Genomic DNA, 19,378 nt, shown 5'->3' with positions numbered 1-19,378 from the left:
TGATYGTTGCAATATGAGGTTTTATTTCCTGCAATAATATGAATAACTAATGGTTTGCGTGGGGCTATTGATTTGCTATTTCTGCTATTTTGAGAAGTAAGCAGACAAGGGGAGATATTCTGGAGATATTTCCTGCACTGTGAGCCATCTATTTCATTGGGCTGCAGAGGTGTATTAGGGAGCAGCTGTTCCTGTGTGTTTCTTTATTGACCAGCACTGACGAGACCTAAATGCAGGGGTTGTTTTATATGGATATTGAACTTCAGTGATTGCAGAACAGACTTCAGTCCAGATCTGTATGTGTCAGGATGACAATTATTACTCAAGCCTGAGTGTATTTTACATTTTCCAAGAGAACACAGGCATCAATGGCCTTTGAATTTCATATGAAATATGGTGAAGAGCCTTGATTTCAGGGTGCTATAACAAATTTGTTTCAAACATTCCTGAAACAAAGCTTTGGAAAACTAAAGGAATATAATTTGTCCATTTTTCCTGAGAATTCCAGATTTTCAGCAATGAGGCAATTGGCAAATTTAGATGCTTATAAAAAATGAATTGAAAGCATTACATGTTGACCTTGAATACTTGCCAGATGTGAAACTTTAAATTTAAACTGCTTCACTTAGGCTAAAAATGAAAGTATGGGAGATTTTGGGCCTTTTCATGTTATTAATTCCATTTTTTTATTGTATAGGTAGGTTCTTATTTCTAAACATGTGCTCAAATGATAGATATGTATTTGGTTCTCGTCAGGTTCTGAAAATCTTGGAGAAGCATGATCCTCTGAAAAACGCTCAGGCTAAATATGGGATGATTCCACCTGATGAAGCCAGCACTGTTCAGAATTATGTAGAGCACATGCTTTTCCTGTTAATCGAGGAGCAAGCAAATGATGCCTCTATGGGACCCATCTTGGAGTTTGTGGTTTCAGAAAACATCATGGAAAAGCTCTTTCTTTGGAGCCTGCGGCGAGAGTTCACTGATGAGACAAAAATTGAGCAACTGAAGATGTATGAAATGTTGGTTACTCAGTCTCATCAGCCTTTGCTGCACCACAAGCCCATCTTGAAGCCTTTGATGATGTTGCTGAGCTCCTGCTCAGGGACCACCACACCAGAAGTGGAAGTGGAGTTGGTTGTCCTCCTGAACCAGCTCTGCTCTATAATAGCCAAAGATCCCTCCATTTTAGAACTGTTTTTCCACACCAGCGAGGACCAGGGAGCTGCCAATTTCCTCATTTTTTCCCTTCTGATTCCCTTTATCCATCGAGAAGGAACAGTAGGCCAGCAGGCTCGTGATGCGTTGCTCTTCATAATGTCTCTGTCTGCAGAAAACAATGTTGTTGCAAACCACATAGCAGAAAACACTTACTTTTGCCCGGTAAGTTTTTGTTTTGTTTGGTCTTAAAGTTTAAGCTGTCCCCTCTGTTTTTCTTCTGGCCCTTTTTTTGGAAAAATATATTACAACTTAGTTATTGTTGCTAACACCCTATTTCACAAGTTTTAATGTTGTTCAAGCCAGCTGTACTCTAGTTCTCCAGCTAGTCTTTGGCGAGCTGTTTCCATACCAGTGCCCTTCCTTCCTTTGTACCAGCATTAAGTGGATTTACTGTCACACTGAATAACTGATGGAAGGGAAAATGAAGCTGGGAAGGCACCTGGTCTGATGCGCTTGGAACCCCTATAAGACCAAGGGATGAGGGTGGTGAGAGGCAGGCGTGGTGAACAGCGGCATCGCTGTTAAAGCCCAGGGCTTCAGAGCAGAGAACACTAGAATACCTCGTCCTTAAGTGTTAGTGCAGGGCAGCTACTCCAGCCAAAGGGGTCTGATCTTACCCCTCTGCTTGCTGTCCTCGGAGTGGTAGGGCAAAGCCAGCTTGGAGTCCAGAGGTGGCCTGCAAGCTCTAAAACCACCCCTCTAAACTGTTGCTTTTGCTAGTTGTAACTATTGCATCTCACATGGCCATTTTTTTTTTGTGCTGAGAGCCTCGGTTGACCTTGTTTAATAGATCCTGCTAAAGACTACTGAACTTGGTTCTTAAATTGTCCCTGAGACATACACCATTATTAGATCCATGCTATAACTTCCATGATTACATCTTCCAATTAATTAAAAAAAAAAAAAAGAAAGAAAAAAAAAGCCTTTTTACGCTGAAGATAAAAGGCAGCTATATTAACCTCCGAACAGCAGGGAGCCACGATTGACAATCATTCTAATTAAGAAAGCTTCCTGTCAAAATGTGCTAAAATCAGACTTTTCTGAACAGTAATGAGACTGGCCTAAGTCTATAATAAAATTTTAATGCAGTGTTTTAGAATTAGCCTAGAAGTAGCTCAGCAGCAGAAAACCTTTTTTGAATTTGAGCATGATAAGCTCAGGGACCAGGTTTTGTTCCGTAGGAGGACTCGGTTGGTGCTGGTGCTTCTGCTGTGTATCACTCAGATCAGAGGAGCTGAGGTCGTGTCTACATCTCCAGGCAGCTGGCAATGTCCTCCACTGCCCTGCATGGTATTTGCCTGATRGAGGTGCTTGCAAAAGCAGATAAGCATAGAGGGTTGACATGAGAAATGTTGGAACAAGTCTGCAAGGACACGGTTCAGAGCAAAACAATAAATAGAAGCAATGCTGCTCTGCCCCATTCCTCCCCCCAAGATTTCTCCTCATTTATTTCCTTCCCTCCTAAGATTTTTATCATGGGCGGGTGATTTTGTTTTACTGATGAAAACTCCATAAAAAAATCTATATATATGCCTTATTTTGTATGCTTGGTTATAGAATGTGAAGAATGCGTATAAAATATTCTGTTAGTATTTTCAAGTGGTAATCCTGTTTATACCATAATTTCTTAAAAAATCAAATTATGATGTCCAAATAGAGGAAATCACTTCCAATGAACACTCTCTTTCTTTGTGCCTTAGAACCATAATTTCAGGGAGAGCCATTTGTAAAACAAGTAAAAGTGTTGTGCTTCATAGCAGAAATAAGTTGTGGGGTTTTTTTAAAAAAACCAAAACTTTGCACATTTTAACAGCTACGCTGTTAGTGCTTCTTTTTTCAGTAAAACTAAACAATTCCTCATTTCCACTGACTGATCATAAGTTCATTACTGCTTTTAGTGGGGTGTGCTGTGTTTTGCTCAAGGTTTAATTCATGTGTTTGAGAACTTAACTTGTGTCTCAAGAAGGAATGTGGGTAGCGCACAGCTCTGAGGTTGGATCACTTTGCTTACTGACAAGTTGCATATGAGTTTATGAATTTTAAGCAGACAATGGAAAGTCAAAAATATATTAACAGATTGCAACATTGTCCAGAATTTGGGCTTCCCTTAAAAGGTCTTAAGCCAGGATTTGAGAGTATGTCGGGGTGTTTGATGTTAGTTGTAGTATAGATCTCTTAAGATCTTTCTAACTTCTTGCTTTGAGTCATTCTGTCTTAAAGAAAAGAAGAGAAAAGAAAAAGATTTTGCAAATAATGCCTTGAGCAATGGCCTTAGCTTCTTAGTTTTTCAACACTAGGTGAACATACTCTATTTTTGTAGTATTTTAAAAAAAGTCATCATGCAAAGCAGTAACTTTTCCACAGCTATTTTTTTCCGTTATATTTGGCTTAATTGTGCGCACCAGAAGAAATCTATCTTCAAAGCTGAATGATTTAGGAGTTGAAAGCATTTGGAAAGACAGCCTTGGTCCCCCTGGGTGGCATAGTGATAGTGACTGGTTACACTTGCATGTCAAGACCAGAAGCCCCTTCCATGAGCTTCAGGTCTTTGACCTGCGCGTTGTCAGGCATTTGTTTTTTGATAGATAAAACAGTTGTGTTTCATCTGGGCAGCATCTAGCCCTGTAGATGTAAAATAGCTGTTTGCAGAAAGAAGGCAAATTCTTGCAAGTATCTGCTGAATGAAAACCAAAAGATTTCCAGCAGTTAGAGTTTTCATTTTAGAATGGACTCAACTGAATTCTAGTGCCTAGGAATACTAATCTGTTGTTTAAGTGCAACAAAACCTGCACTTTGGTTTTGTTGATGAGATGTTTCCCCTTCATTTTCTGGTATTTCCTAATGGAATCCCTTTATGTAGACACGTGTAAGCAGTAACATTCAAACCACCCATGAGACAATCTTTAGAAATACAGCAGCTCTGCAAAGGACTGAATTTAGGCATACAGGTATTTTATGAGCAATTAAAAAAATATTGTAACTTCAAGTAAAGAATGTATGGTAACCTGTTTTTGCCCATTTTTTCCTCAATAGCAGCTGCTAGGAAGAGGAGGATATACTTAAAAAAGAAAACCAAAACTTTCTGTTACACAACTCAGAAGGAAGCAATATTAATGCTGACACTGTCTTATGCTACTGCTACTGCAACTAGTAGGAGAAATGATTTGTGGTGCAGCATTGCTCATCAAGCAGCACGGTTGGAAGTTAACTGATTTCCCTTGTGTTTTTGAATGCAGGTGCTAGCAACAGGACTCAGTGGCCTCTATTCATCTTTACCTGCAAAGCTGGAAGAGAAAGGAGACGAGTGGCACTGTCTGCTGAAAGATGACTGGCTCTTGTCTCCAGCCCTTGTCCAATTCATGAACTCCCTTGAGTTCTGCAATGCAGTGATACAGGTAATGGAGCACAATTAGCCTACCTGTTTGAAATAGTACTTTTAAATATTCTGCAAAGACTTTGACATGTAGAATATATTTACTTTTATGAACAGTATGGACTTTAAGCTGCACTAATRTAAGTTGTTTATATGCACTTTGTCCTTGTTATAAGGACGAATTAATGATCTTGGTTTTTGGGTGACAAACGTTTCTAATGAATTTCTAATGAATGTAGTACAGCATCTTGATGTTTCATTACCTTATTGGAGTCTTTTTCTTTTTTTTCCCCTCTCCTCAAAGAAAAAAAATGTTTACTGCGTTTTAATAGCACTGCTGTTATTAAAAGTAAATTGAATGCCCTCACATGCAGGAAGAAGTATCATCTGTTTGAGCACGGAAAAACATTCTGCCTTCATGTCAAGGATTCTCATAATACTTTACAAGGGAAAATAATCTCTTTTGCCTATTAATAAGTGCTTTATGAAGAAAGTTTTCCAAGCTGGATTTAAGTCTTCTGAGGAGTATAAATTCCTTCTAGCTTGGTCTGTCTGGAAACTACTCTCTGTTCTTAATTATTGTGTCTTGTTTTGTTTTTTTCTGGATTTGATCTTTTTTTTTTTTTTGTCTCTGGTCTAAAACTAAAATGAAATTTTATATTTTCACATAGTTTTTAAGACCAGAGAACTCTACAAAACCTATTTCCAGTATTTTCTTTTTATTAAAACATAATAAAGATTCTGCAGAAACTGTGGATTTGTTTGTTACTTGAAGAAATGTGCTGAAAAGGATTTTTAAAGGTAGTTACATTTACTGCTAAATGAAAGGTATGTTTTAGTGAGACCTGTATGCAAAATAGAGGAAAGCAGCAGATTGACTGTATTATTTAAAAGCATTGAACAGGCAAAACTAATAGTAGCATTCGTCCTTTAAATGCCATGCACAGGCTTTTTAATGTGCATGTTTAAACATGAAGTGGAGACAGTGTTCTTTTTTTGTATTTCATCATTTTCATTTAATCATTTTTAGTTCTCTCTTCAAAAAGAGACCTATAATTGCAGGAGGTCATATTTGAGACCATTGGATAATTCTGGTATTTTTAGCTAATCTAAAGGATGCTGCAGCCAGAGGAGAGTATATAATTTTTAAAACATTTTTCAAATAAATTCAAAATGGTAAGCATCTAGCATCTGTATATATATGCAAAATGATTTTTTTTTATTTTTTTAAGTACTGTTTGTTTGTTTGTTTTTTAAATAGCCTTCTCTCTACAGAGGCTGGAAGAAAGCTCAGTTAGTGCAGGACATAAACAGTGATTCAGTAGTTTTTCCTCTGTGCATAGTTTTTGTGATGTGCTAACCAAAAAGCATTGGCTAGAGGTTGAAAGGGGATAGGACAGCCAGAAACTCTTGCCATTTACTACTATTTTCCTTTTCTGTGGAACAGAGAATGAGAACATGTTTGTGGCCACAGGTAGGCTGAGACATTCCAGTCTCTATATAAATGTCAAATAATTCGATAACATTCTCAGTATATTTTAAGTTTTCTATTCCCTCTTACCAAAACATGCTTTCTCTTATGAAAGCAAAATGAATGTGTAAAAGTACATTTTTGGTTTCTAGTAGTAAGCATTTTTTTTCAAGTTACTTACCAACCCACCAAATGAATGTGTTAGGGTTTGCTTGTTTAATACTAGTTGGTGGGGACAGGCATATGAAGAATAAGCTCTTACCCCATAGCTAGGCAGTGCTGCTTAGCTGCTCTTAATCTCTGCAAGAAACACTATTCTGCCTTTTGTCTTGTTGCAAGCCATGAGTTAAGGATGGCAACTCCACCTTCAGATGACCCTGGCAATGCTGCAGGAGCTAAAATTAGAATCTGTAGCCTTCTTTTGATGTATGGACACACCCAGGACGCTGTCCATCCGTTCATCTTTGTCAGCATGCGGCAAGATTGAAAAGCCTTGTTCTTGAATGCCTGCCGTGTCTTGTAATTAAACACAGTTTGTGTGTCTGTCTGAAAAAGGAAAAATCTTTTAAGAAGCTGAATCAGATCAAATTCTGGTGAGAGGGGCTAAGTCCCTCTTAAGTCCTTTAGCAGAGTCAGCAAGGTTTTTAGTAGTGGGTATAGTGGGTATAGTTGGTATCTTTTTTCTTTTTTTAAATCTCGTTGGAACTGTACTGTTTCTTTTCTGGTTTTAGGTAGCACATCCGTTGATACGTAGCCAGCTTGTGAATTACATTTACAATGGATTTTTGGTCCCAGTAATGGCTCCTGCACTCCATAAGGTTGGTGGTATATGTAAGCACTAGCCAAATTGAAAAATGGGCAGAAGAATATGTGTTATTTCTGTGTAAAGACACTGTTAGATGCATTGCTGGTGGTGAGCTCAATATTACTGAGTAAGTTTCTAGCCTGTCTTTTGCACTGATGTTTGTATTTTTCATTCCATAGTCTCCATTTCCACTATACAGGTTGTTAAGCAGGATTTGGTGGTTTGATTTAAAATATTTAAAATTCTAGAATGAAATGAAGAGCTAAAACGGTCTTTTGTCTCAAGCTCAAATAATGGCAAAAAGGAATGACCTTTTAAACAAAATTCGTCATGGTAGACGTGTTTCCATGAAGACTTTTTTTTCCAGTGACCTTTTTACAAAGGCAAATGTTCAATCAGGAAATATTTCACTAGTTCTAGATAAATTCCTTGTATTTTGTGTTGTCATGTTGTAGTTGGTAGAATTATTTTTGAAAGGAGAAAAGAAATGAAGTTTAGTATTAATTTCTTAATATATTAAGATGCAATTCATGTTGCTTGGGAGAAAAAAGTCTTTGAGATTTAGGAATTATCATTTCAAAATTCAATGATTTTGTTGAGTTAATTTTATTTTAGTTTGCTAGGCTGCAACATTTCCAGCTATTGCAGAACATTTCAATCAACAACCTATGTGAGCTTCAAACAAGTCTTTTTGGGGAGGAAAAAGTAGGAATTAATGGGAATAAAAGCAGATATTTTTGGATCTCCATAACAACCCCCCAAGATAAAGATTTAATAGATTGCTTCAAAGGCCTGCTGACTTCTATTTATTTGTTTATTTATTTATTTATTTTATTTTTCTCTCTCTAAACGAAGCCTACCAGACAGGGCACCTGTCTTTCCAGTTAGGCCTTGCCTAGGCAGTACACACTGTTCTAGTGGTAAGTAGCAGCTTACTGGGAGAGCATCAAGCAGATAGAATCTCTTATATTGATGGAGCAGGCCTTGATCATTTGAGATCTTGCTGATGTCTGAAATAAAATTTGATTGTGATCCAAATCAAGGCTGTAATCTGTTGTTGAGACAGTGCTCTAAGGTATGGGAAGATGAGCAATTAATATAGATTTAATTATAGTGTGAACCTGAACTGTCTTACATTCTCCATTGGCCATGGGACAGTATAATTACTACTTAGTCTTATTTATTTATTTTAATGGACAAGAATATGAAGAAGGGCTGAAGATGTGCTGCAAATTTACTCCACTCCTTACCTTTTCTATTTCTTTACCTCATTTAAATCCTTATCAGGACTGCGAAATGGAATCTGAAGTGAGAAGTGACTGGCTTTAGGGTAACCAGCTTTAGGTCAAGATCATGGCTGACAAGGGAGATGTCAGAGTGTAGTCGTGGGAGTCTGTTCTTAGTGATGCTGTTTTTTCTTCTGAAGTACTCAAGGAAAAGATTTGTTTTTCAAATGCTAACATTCAGCTGCACGACGTTCCCTTTGGTTATTAATTCTGCTAACCACCTTAGCTTGACAATTTTCCTGTTGGTGTTACTTAAATCATTTGAAATATACTGCTCTAATCAATTTTGTTCATATGATGGATATTTTGTTAAACCTCATTATTATGCTCTGAAATGGGAGGAAATCATTTTTCTTTTGAAAATGGAGGCATTGGCTGCTACCACAGGTGAGCTTCAAGCCCACATCTTTTCTGAACCTTCATATTGAGTTGGTCCATTGTTCTTCCAGCAATGAACCTTTCATTGCTTAATAGCATAACTTCTGTTTTTTTCTCTTCAAAAATTATGTACTTCACATATCATAACGTCAAATACTTTTAATGGAAAAGTTAGATTGCACCATCTAGTGGATCTGATGAAAGACTCTCACGTATGTGAGACCAAAACTCCATAGCAAAAGGAAACAAGTAAATAGAGACACATTTGAGTTCTTCAGTCTTCTTGTGCTGTGTTCCACATGAGTTTAACAGAAAATTAATATTTTGGGGTTCTTGCTTTTGGGAGGGATGTTTCTGGACTAAGGCAGCTATTTGTGCGGTAACAGCTTTTTCATGCATGCAAAACTTCCAGTTGATGATGAATYGATGAGTAAGCTTTGAAAAAGTTCCACACAGTCAAGGTCTTAACTGCTTGTCTTCTGTCTTTCCCTATAGTAAAGCAAAGAAAAATCTAAGAAAGGCCACAATGAGAAAGTTCCCAGGTATATGCACTCTGGGGTTCTTTACCACTCAAGTTGCAGTTTTCTTTCATTGAACACAATACTAAATGCATCTTGGTAGTTATTTTAATTCTTGATGAGATTGGTTTTGTCTACTTGTAGTTGAAGATTTTAGTTTTTATCCAGTCATTTATCATTTAGGGTAGATTTGTGGAAATTTTAAAAAGCAATGAGAGAAAATGATAGTTATGGGAATGTTTTCTATAGTCTGTCCAGCTACATCTTATTTCTAGAGTTTAATCACTGGATTTTCCAAAGGTATGAATAACTGCTTCTGATAACTCTTGCTAAGTATTTATCCATAGCTACTAAATCATAATCTGGAAGGAATCTGAAAGGAAGGACAACAGTCCAAACTTCCTATGTAGTTCCTGCCTAAGATACCCTCCAAGTCAGTGCCCATGGTTCTAGTTGAATTCAGGAGGAAGGTGAGCTTCTGGCTGTGCTCTTGACTGGATGAGCACTGGGTTGCACACTGCTTCAGAGCAGCATGCTGTGCCTTCTAGGTTAGCTTAAGAAACAGATGAGTTCAAGAAATTAATGTTTGAGTGCTTTGCATTGCAATGAAAATTTTGGAAAGACAATTGTAGTCAAGAATGCAGATACATTTAGAAAAGAAATCTTCTGTCTTTTGAGATCTCAATGTGGTCATATTTAATGTCAGGGAAAAAGAAACATAAGCAATGTACAACATTGGACTGTCAAACAACTTTTGATGAGGATAGTGTGGCTTTTCACAATTTCAGTATGCAGTGCTAAGCCTTGAGTGATGTATATGCATAGTATTGAAATGCCAGTAACATTTATCRACCTCGCTGGTAAGCACTATTTTTAAAATTTTCGTAGGTTGTATCCACATGCATAGTATGTCAATGGTTCACTGTGCAGATGAAACAAGTAGAAGGGTGTTGGGGATAGAAGTTATTGCTGGGAATAAGCTGGGGAGCAGGAGACCAAAATATTTTCCTTGGTGTCGCTGTATGGCTTTATTCAGCTCAGGAAGCTTGTATGGGGTTGAAGAAATATTAGCTAGTTTAAGCTTCTTGTAGCTAAGAAACTTTCAAATTAATTCAGTGTGCTGACTAGCTAGTTAGAAGTTTTTTATAGGGAATGCTGTAGGAAGATTTAGATACCTGATTAACTGTGGTGTGCTTTAAAAAATGCAGATGTTCTTTAAGTTTAGGACTTCATAACTTCATTATTCAAAGATACAKATCTTAAATGTGCTATGTTGCCATGTGAAGGGACCTTGACATGCTGGAGAGGTGGGCAGAGAAGAACCTCATGAAATTCAACTGGGGGCTGTGTAGGGCAGGGTCCTACACCTAGGAAGAAATAACTCCAGGTACCAGTAGAAGCTGGGGGCTGACATGTGGGAAAGCAACTCTGTTAAGGACAAGAAGGTGGACAAGAAGGTGACCACGAGCCAGCAGAGCTCCCACGTGCCAGGAAGGCCAGTGGTATCCTGGGGTGCTGGAGGAAAAGTGTTGCCAGCAGGTCAAGGAAGGTGACGCTTCCCTTGGACTCAGCCCTGGGCTGGWTGCCCAGAGAAGTTGTGGAGTCTCCTTCTTCAGAGATTATTCAGAAGCTGTGTAGAAAGGGTCCTGCACAACATGCCCTAGATGCCCTTGCTTGAGCAGTGGGGTTGGGTTAGACGATCTCCAGAGATCCCTTCCCCTCAGCTTGGAAAGTTTATTTTAATCCAAGTAGTGGAAAATTGCTTTTTGGTGCACTTTACTGCCGATGGCCAAGTGAACAGAACCGCTTTATGGAAGCGTGGTTCTGTGAAATAGACTCTCAGGTGGACCTCAGTTATGTTGCCCGCTAACCCATCCTGATGAAAACCACCAACACGGTAGGCTACTGTGATAATTTGTAAATGCTTATTTGATGATTGCACAGCTCAGCTAGAGGGAAATGACCTGTGAATTATATGATACAGATTAGAAAATAGTGCACCACAACACCAGAGCATCTTTAAAAGCATCTTTCGAAACGGCCTCCAAGAATGTCGGTTTCCATTTAGAAATAATACCAGCTCTTGTCTTCCTGAAGCTCATTTGGACAGCTGATGTTAAAAGGCATAATCCAAATGTTACTGGAAAACTTGGAATAGATTTGTGCTTTGGAGAAGCCTGTCAATATTTGCAAAACCTAATTTTGCTACAGAGTGGACGTGTTAAAAGGGTCCCTCACCCTGCTTATAAGCTGCCACAGTTCTGTGGATAGACTGGTATAAATTGCAGCAGTTCCTAAGCTGAGGCTGACGGAGGCTGAAGCGGTTCTGGTTCTGCACGCCCCTGTGCAGACTTCCTCCTCTGGTCCTGATGCCAATTCCCCCTGCCTGTCTTTTGCCAGGACAAACGCTCATGCGAGGGCCTGATTGAGGTTAAAACTCCCCTTTATTTCCTGGATAGCTTTAACCTGGATCAATTCCCTGAGCCAATTCAGTGTGCAGTGAAGTGAAGCATGAGCACTTCTGCCAGGACAAGCATGGAGGAAGAAGTTGAAAATGAATAGAGAGGAGAAGAGGATGGATAAGTCTTTTTTCAGTGGGGTGGGCCTATTTGGTTTTAAACTGCTCCCGGGTCTGCAGGATAATTCTAGTCAGAACATTCATGGGACTCTTCCTAGGCAATAGGAAATCCTTCTAGGAAGGAAAACGAGAAGAAGAGGGATATCAGGCCTATTKCAGTAAGAGGGAAAGAAGCTGTAAATTAGAAAGTATATTGCGTGGATCCCAAGGGAAAATAGCCAGTAATAAAGAATCAGTGCAATTGGTCGAACAGAATGAGTGTAATACATTAAACTGACGCTCACAGTGACAGTAATTTCTGGCTCTTTGCTATTACTTGGCACAATGACTTGTGAAAACTGGATCTCTTTACAGTGTTCGGCCTCATCACCTAATCAGTCATCAGAGAGGACAGGATAAGACTTACTAAAAATTATTCCATAATTAGAAAAGAATATTAGGATTCTAAATGTGGCTTTCTGTTTTCAGTTATCTCTAATCATATATCTGTCTGGCTATGGAGGCCCTTAGTCCCTTTTATAAAGGACTGCATCGTTAAAAATATCTGTAACAACTGGCTGTTGTAAAGAAACGTGTGGCTGAGGTTTTTAAATGAAAATCTTTAGATACCCACTTTCATTTTTTAGAGGTATCTTTWTATATATATATATATATATATATATATAWAAATTTATATGCTTTCAACAATTCCAACAACTTGAATGGTTACAACTATGGATAATAAAAATAGAAGTGGTAGAATGCTTGTCTGATAAATGTAATGGATATGGATTTTTCTTTCATTTTTAACTCTTCAACTTTGTCATAAGATAAGAGACGCTAAGGTCTTATCCATTCCTGAGGAGTTTTAATAGAAAGGAACTAAACCAAGGGATGCTTCTGATAGTTTTTATATTTGCTCTTGTGGCAGTGATGGATTTTAATATCGCTGAAATACCTTTATCAAAAATATAACATCAAATTTTCTGTTCAGTGACGCTTCTTTTAGAAAGCTCCCATGTTGTGGTTTTATTCATCTCCCTATGCTAAGATGTTTTTCTTGATACTTGAATTATCAGAAGTGAAGAATTTTCAAACTATGGTATTTGTGGACATGTAAAAGATTGGAGTTGTTGTTATCCTTTCAGCAATAGATTCAATTTGAGAGCTAGCTGAAAGCTCACTAGGATAGATTTTACTGAAGTCAGTGTTTCAGTGAAATCAAGTTTGTAGGGTTTAGGGTTTTTCTTGTTTTTTGTAAGCTGCCTCAGCATTTGACTATAGCGGATTGTGTACCTGGGTATTAAATGCTTTGTTCTCTGGGAGCATTTATTCTTTTGTTTTTCACCTAAGCACAGATTTGGATGTATGACAAAGGATTTCCATTCTTTCTCCAAATCTGTCTCACCAACCTAGAGAGATGACCAGCAGGTAGCCTGAAGGAAGCTTAATGCCTTGTTTTGGTACATGATAGAGATGGCAGAAAACAGAAGTTCTCAATAAAAACTGCACAAGTTAAGTCTGGCTTTCAGAACTCATTGTATTTTACACAAACTGATCTGTAGMACAAGTTTACACCAGGTTTTTGCTAAGGATTTCTGCCAAGGCTAGCTTTTGGTTAGTGAGGCTGATTTCTCTAATGTCCTTTTCCAGTTAATGGAAAATAATGGATTTTTCTGGAGTGAGTGTGTGTACCTCATTGAGAAAAGTGAAAATTAGCCTCATAGAGCTAGAATTAGCCTTGTCTAATACTTACCTTGGTTTCACAATTCTTCAGAAATTGCACTTGCTATCAGAGCTAATAGAAAAGAAGAGGCAAAGCAAAGATGCAAGACAGGAAAATATGGTACTATGGTAAAACCCCTGGTTAACCCCAGGTTAACAGATATTTTTCCTGAGGTATAATTGCAGGTTTTGTTTCAGGYGCAGAAGAGCAATATCCTTGATTGRTTCATCCTCTTTAGAAAGTGGAAGAGTCGCCCCTGTGCTGGTTCTTAAGTGTGAGTTGTGCATGGTGGCTCACTGAAAGGACACAGCAACTTTTGCAGCAGAGCAGCATTAAAGCTGCTTGGCTTKGCATTACTTGCCAGCTTTACAGGTCCTAGCTCCTTTTATTGCAGAAATATAGAGGGGTTTTATAAGGTAGTGCTTGAAAAATGGAAATGAAAAAAGGTCCTTAGGAACCTATTTGAATCCTGAGAGAACTTAGAGCTTCTTAGSCTCTTTCTCAGAAAAAAAAGGCTAGGCAGATTTAGCTGCATCTTTCCCAAGACTTAAAATTTAGATGTAATGTGGTGCCCTGCACAGAAAACCTCAGCTTATGCAGTTAAGATCTAATCAGGTTGTAACTCTGTGAACTGTTTGGGTTTCCAGGCTTTAGTTGGTGCTGCTGGTTCTAGTGAAGCATTGGCTACGGTAAATGTGATTTTCTTTTTATCTAGTCTCCAAGCTGTTAGGGACTAGAGCACTGAAGAGGATCTCAGTATTGAACATTTATTTTCTAAAGTAGTCTCTAGCTGCCTTCCTCCAGAGTGCTCTGCAGTGGTGTTTTGCTCATGATGCTCACTCTGAAAAGCATATGGGTTTCTCTCAGCGATATAAATGTAGAATGAGTTGCCTGAAGAGCGTTGATTTCATAAAAAGGTCACTGCTCTTGTGAATCTGCTGCCTTTTCTTTCATTTACAGATTCAGGATTTTATACATATACATAGGCCAGTTCCTGTGCTGGCAGTGAACATTTGAGAAACCCGCAGGCCAAGTGCATGCTTCATTTTCGCTGCCGAGGATGAAGGAGAAGTGACACAGATGCATAAAATGTATTACTTCTGTCTGACCTTTTCCTGGTAGAGGTTTTGAACTCTCCGATGAACTGTGTGCTCTCGTTAGCATGTCACATGGTGGATCTCTGGCTTTTTCCTTTTAATTTGCTCCTGTCAGAAACAGTCCCCCCAAAGAAGACTAGTTCTCAGGGCAGCAAGCAGCAGCTCTTGCAAGGAACCTGCTTGCTGCTGCTCCAGGACTTCCCCCACTTTTGGCTCTTGTGGAGAACAAATCTTGCCTCCAACCAGAGGAAGGGATGTTCTTTGAAAGGACTTTATTTGCATTCTGTCCCATTTTGCACGGGACATGTGACTGCAGATCTCAAAAATGTTTCTAGCTATTTGCTTAGTTTTACCAAGTTGTGAAAACATGCTTTTTTCCTCCCTCCACCCAGCCTTTCCTTTTGCTATTAGATTTTAATGTTTGATTTTGATCAAACTTAATGCCGATAGCCCAAGAAGATACACTCACGTATTTTCCATACTGGTGCAAAGTCTGATTCCCGTACTGGTGCAAGGCAATAGTTTGCTTCTAAAGGCAAACTGTGCAAGTAGTCCATGGTTCATGTTAAGGTTTCTATTGCTGAGTATAAGAATGATGCCTCAGAGAAGGAATAAATGACCTCAGCTTTGAGTGCTCTGTGCTCTCCCCATCAGTGCCCCATCTCCGTGAGGTCTGCCGGCTACATACAGCATTCCTATGCTCTGTGTAACTTGCCAGAAACAGCTTGTGAGCTTAAATACTTTAAAGGGGAACATTTGCAGTATGACATTACTGTGTATGTAGCTAGCACGAAGCATAATGGGACAGGGATTTTAATATTTACAGCATGTTACGTAAATGCTGCCCTTCTGAGCATTTCCTAAATCCTCTTAGCTCTGAAGTGACGGCTTTGATTCTTTTTTTAATAAAATGGGTCTTTTCATTTATCCAGCTAAGTTTGGTAAACAAAAGATTTTTAATACTTCCTTTCATATAGGCAGATTCTTGTATTTAAGGGTTTATCTTTGTACACTTAAGCTTATTAGGTTTCTGTGTAACTATTTTTAAAAAGCTGACTTTGCAAGAGCAGCGCGTGGTGCAGAGGTGGCCTTTGGAATTTGCTGTGCGTTGCCAGGGCGCACTGTCAATAGATAAGCTCTGAAGGATGGCATTAGGCAAAGCAGGGTGGGCAAATGTCACCTGGATATTTGAATTGAACTTAGATATAGTAGTAGGGAATGGTGAAGACTGTCTTGTGTTCGTATATACACGTGTAGACATGCTTTTAGAAACTGGGGTGAGATGAGGARTTGAGGTCCTGTGGGGAATAAAAAGGAGGAAGTTAAATGCAAAATTTTGCATAGATGTAGGGCTGTTTTTAACAATCTGAAGTTTTTAACAATCTGAAGTCCTGAGTCTGCCCTGTGCTTTGATTTTTGTTCTGTCATTTATTTCTAGTAAGGTGGTAAATGCAAGTGTTTCTGGTGTCTGAAAATACTTTGAAGAGTGGCAGGAGTGTGTTGGAAAAGAGCTGACATGCGGCAGAAAGGTGGTGGGCAGCTTCTAGTGTGGTTTGGCTCTTTAATTTTTAGCATATGTGAGATTTGGGGCACTAGCTTGTTTTCTTTTTGGTGGGGATCAGGGCAGAGAGAAACAGGTTCAAAGTGCTGAAGATGGCTGACCTTGTAAGTCAAAGGCATGCTGTTTTGGAGAATGAAAAATGAAAATCTCCAGATATCTTTATGGCAGTGCTGTGGAGAGCTTAGAGTGGGTGGGTGAGCGCTGAGTATCTTATTGTTAGAGAGGATGGAGATATATTTTGTGTGCAGTATTTTTTCATTTATCTTGTTCTGGCCTGTAGGTGACTGTGGAAGAAGTGATGACTACTACTGCATACCTGGATCTCTTCTTGCGCAGCGTTTCAGAGCCAGCTCTCCTCAAGATTTTCCTCCGTTTTATTTTGCTGCATCGACACGAGAACGTGCACATCCTCGATACGCTCACGAGCCGAATCAACACCCCGTTCCGGGTAAGGCAGGCAGCGCTTCCCGCGCCAGCGTGCGTGTGGGACATGGGAAGCTCCCCCTATTCGTGAGGATCTTTTAACTAGGAATCTAGGAACTTTTCTGTTAATTTCCTTTGCTTGTTTGCTGGCATCTAGCTACCTTTGTACTGAGAGGCTGATGAATGTGTGGGGTGGCTTTATGCGTACAGGCAAAGAGGATAGGAGTTAGGGGCTTATGGGAGTCTGGATTTTGCTAGAAAACTAAAAGTAAGTTTGTGGGCCTTTTTATTCTGGGTATTGCTATGTTAATGCTCAAATAGATAAGTCACTGTAGTTATATAAATATAGTTGAGGTGTTAGGAGCGTTTTTGGTCTTTGGAACTTTCCCAAGCAACAAGGTTTTAAATAATCGGTCGGGGATATGATGGGAGCATATAGGAATTTCTCCAAATAGTTCAAATTCTAAACTGCATTAGTGCCAACATATTTCTCAGGAATTAAATATGTATTGGTAGAGCATGTTTGCTTAACTATGGTGGTATCTGCTTCCTTGCTTGCTTAAGAAAAGGCATTTCCTTGCTCAAGTGATCAGWTTCCTGCTTCCTTTGCCTGCATAGTTGAGGTTTATCTTAAATGTGCAGTGAGTCCATCCTTAGCGTATGCTGGGCTGGAGAGCTAGATGATGGAGATAGCAAGGATACCTTTGATCTTCTGACGGGAAAAGCAAATAACCACTGCAGTGGACTATCCTGCTGAGCCTTTATTTTTGGCTGGCACTCTTGGCTCAATCTTGTGTGATACCGAGCTACATGGATGAAATACAGAATGTTGTTTTAGTGCAAGTATGGGAGAAGCCAGAACACGAGCATGTGCATTAAAATTGTGTATTAGGRACAGTGGCCTTGTCTAGAGTTTGTTTAGCAAAGCAAGTGCATGCCGGTATGAACACACACGCTGTTACTGCATCTCTAAGATGGATTAACTCTGAATACTCAAAACAGCTTCTGACAACAAAAAAATGCAAATGCTCTTGTCTCTGGTAATCATAATTACTATTCCATAGGCAAACGAAATGGGAATTGTAAAGAATTCTCCAGCCTTGAGCAACTTCAACTTGGGATCCCAGCCAAAATGGTTCTGTGATACTAAATGAGTTTTCTGCAGTACAGCTTGGCCAAATGCAGAATCCAAAACCGCAGCCTTCTGTGTGTTTCTATAGCACAAAAGCTGCATACGTTATTATTGCTGAAAGGATTTATTAATAATTCAGAGGATTATATTTGTGTACAGACAGGTGGCCAAAAGTGTTTATAAAAACACCATTGTCTTTATCTCATGATACAGTGTTTTTCCTTTTATGAAACACAAGAATAGACTAGCTTTATTTCTTTAGATGAATCCTCCATTCTTGTTTTTCTTTCCAACCATATTGCAAACTCAATTGCAATTCTCTAAATAGAAGAGCATTTTAAAAAGTAATTTGGGTTATTTCTAGCAGCCTTTTGAACTCTCACAGCACGAGGAATGGTTAGATAGTTGGTATGTTTCAGAGGAAATGAGAATTCGTGCTTCCTCCCACATCCCCCAGCTAAAACATACCTTTCCCTGAAAGATACGATTTCTTCCAACAGCTTGTCTATAGCTCTTCAACTCTGCCCTTATGTTCCTGTGAAGAACTCCATTTCTGCCTATACCTTCCTCTCTCCCCCGTTTCTTCACTCCCTCTCCTTGTGTAGATCTGAATGTCTTGGACTAACCAGCGTCCTCGTGTCGGCCCCTTGCAGCAGGGCAGCCAGGCTGAGCTCTGTGGTGCCTGGGGCAGAGCAGCCACCCACCGCCCGCTCCCCGTGTGGGCTCCTGCCTGGCCACCGGCCAGCGAGCGGCCCCGCTTTGCTGCCTGTGCCGCCTCCAGACCCCGGCTGCCTTCCTGGCTGTGGGACTTTTTCACTTCCATGTTTTTCCGGTTTGGTTAGTGAACTAATACCTAGAGAATCGAGGAGAGCTTTGCTTCTCTGAGGCTATCAAGGGGCCTCCATTTCAACTTGGCTATTTAACTGCTCCCAGGAGATGCTTGCCAAGTAAGAGAGAATACACATGCATGTGTGTGTGTATGTGTGTGTGTATATATATATATATATATATGTGCGTGTGTGTATGTATATATATATACACACACACATATATTTGTGCACATATATATGTGTATATCTGTGTATGTGTGTATATATATGTATATTCTTAGGAAATGGGAGCACTTGCTTGGTCTTTGTCACCTTGAGCAGCTGATCATTCTGTGGGGGAATCGTTTAAATTTATCAGAAGGAGTAAGAAATGTTGAAACAGAGGGTCTTTAAGAGGGCAATTTAGAGAAAACATGGGTTGGGGAGAGGACCATAGCAGTGTGCTGCTGCAGAGCAGGGCATTTTCCTAACAGGAATCAAGGAGGTGATTTAAACACCAAGCTGAAACTTTGAAGGGGTCGTTTTTCAATTAATAGTTCTCAGAAGAATCAGACCAGCAGGTCCTGGAGCCTAAGGCAGCTGTGAGATATTGTTTCCAGGAAAAAGCAGCAAACAGGAGACCATACCCAAGGAAAAATGCACTAAGGAGCRGGGGAAGCAATGGCACTGGGGTCTCTGAAAACCACCAGGAAATTAGGGCTTATGCTCTAACAGGGCTATGTTGGGCACATCTCTGGTTTGGCAAGCGCCACTGGTTAGAAATGTTTTGGACAATAGGTTTTAAAGGAGTTCTGTGTCTAATTAGTGAACAAAAAACCTGTAGAGTTAGAAATTTTTAGTCTACCCAACAGCTCATGTGAAAGTTAGATGCCTGTCATAAAACGKTAGGTGTTTTTTGCCTCTGTTGGGTCCACACCGCTGAAGTACTTGTCTGTGGGTGTATTTTGATCAAACCTTTGCTGAAAAGGCAAGTATATGTTTCCAAAGACCAAGATTACTT

General features: G+C 39.4%; 1 protein-coding gene across 1 annotated transcript in view; it reads left to right on the top strand.

Annotated features, from left to right (window-relative positions):
- The window catches only part of FAM160A1 (family with sequence similarity 160 member A1), a 50,992-nt gene that overhangs the window by 19,439 nt on the left and 12,175 nt on the right, over positions 1 to 19,378 (top strand). The window contains exons 3-6 of the mRNA XM_026041702.1: positions 757 to 1,383; positions 4,458 to 4,616; positions 6,797 to 6,883; positions 16,274 to 16,441. Of these exons, the coding sequence (XP_025897487.1) occupies positions 757 to 1,383; positions 4,458 to 4,616; positions 6,797 to 6,883; positions 16,274 to 16,441 (1,041 nt within the window). The remainder of the gene's footprint in view (positions 1 to 756; positions 1,384 to 4,457; positions 4,617 to 6,796; positions 6,884 to 16,273; positions 16,442 to 19,378) is intronic.

This window comes from Nothoprocta perdicaria, unplaced genomic scaffold (genome assembly GCF_003342845.1).
Source record: "Nothoprocta perdicaria isolate Ctin4 unplaced genomic scaffold, notPer1 scaffold_29, whole genome shotgun sequence".
Taxonomy (NCBI): Eukaryota; Metazoa; Chordata; class Aves; order Tinamiformes; family Tinamidae; genus Nothoprocta; species Nothoprocta perdicaria.
The sequence above is the reverse complement of the archived record's forward strand: the minus strand, read 5'-3'. Positions and strand labels throughout refer to the sequence as shown.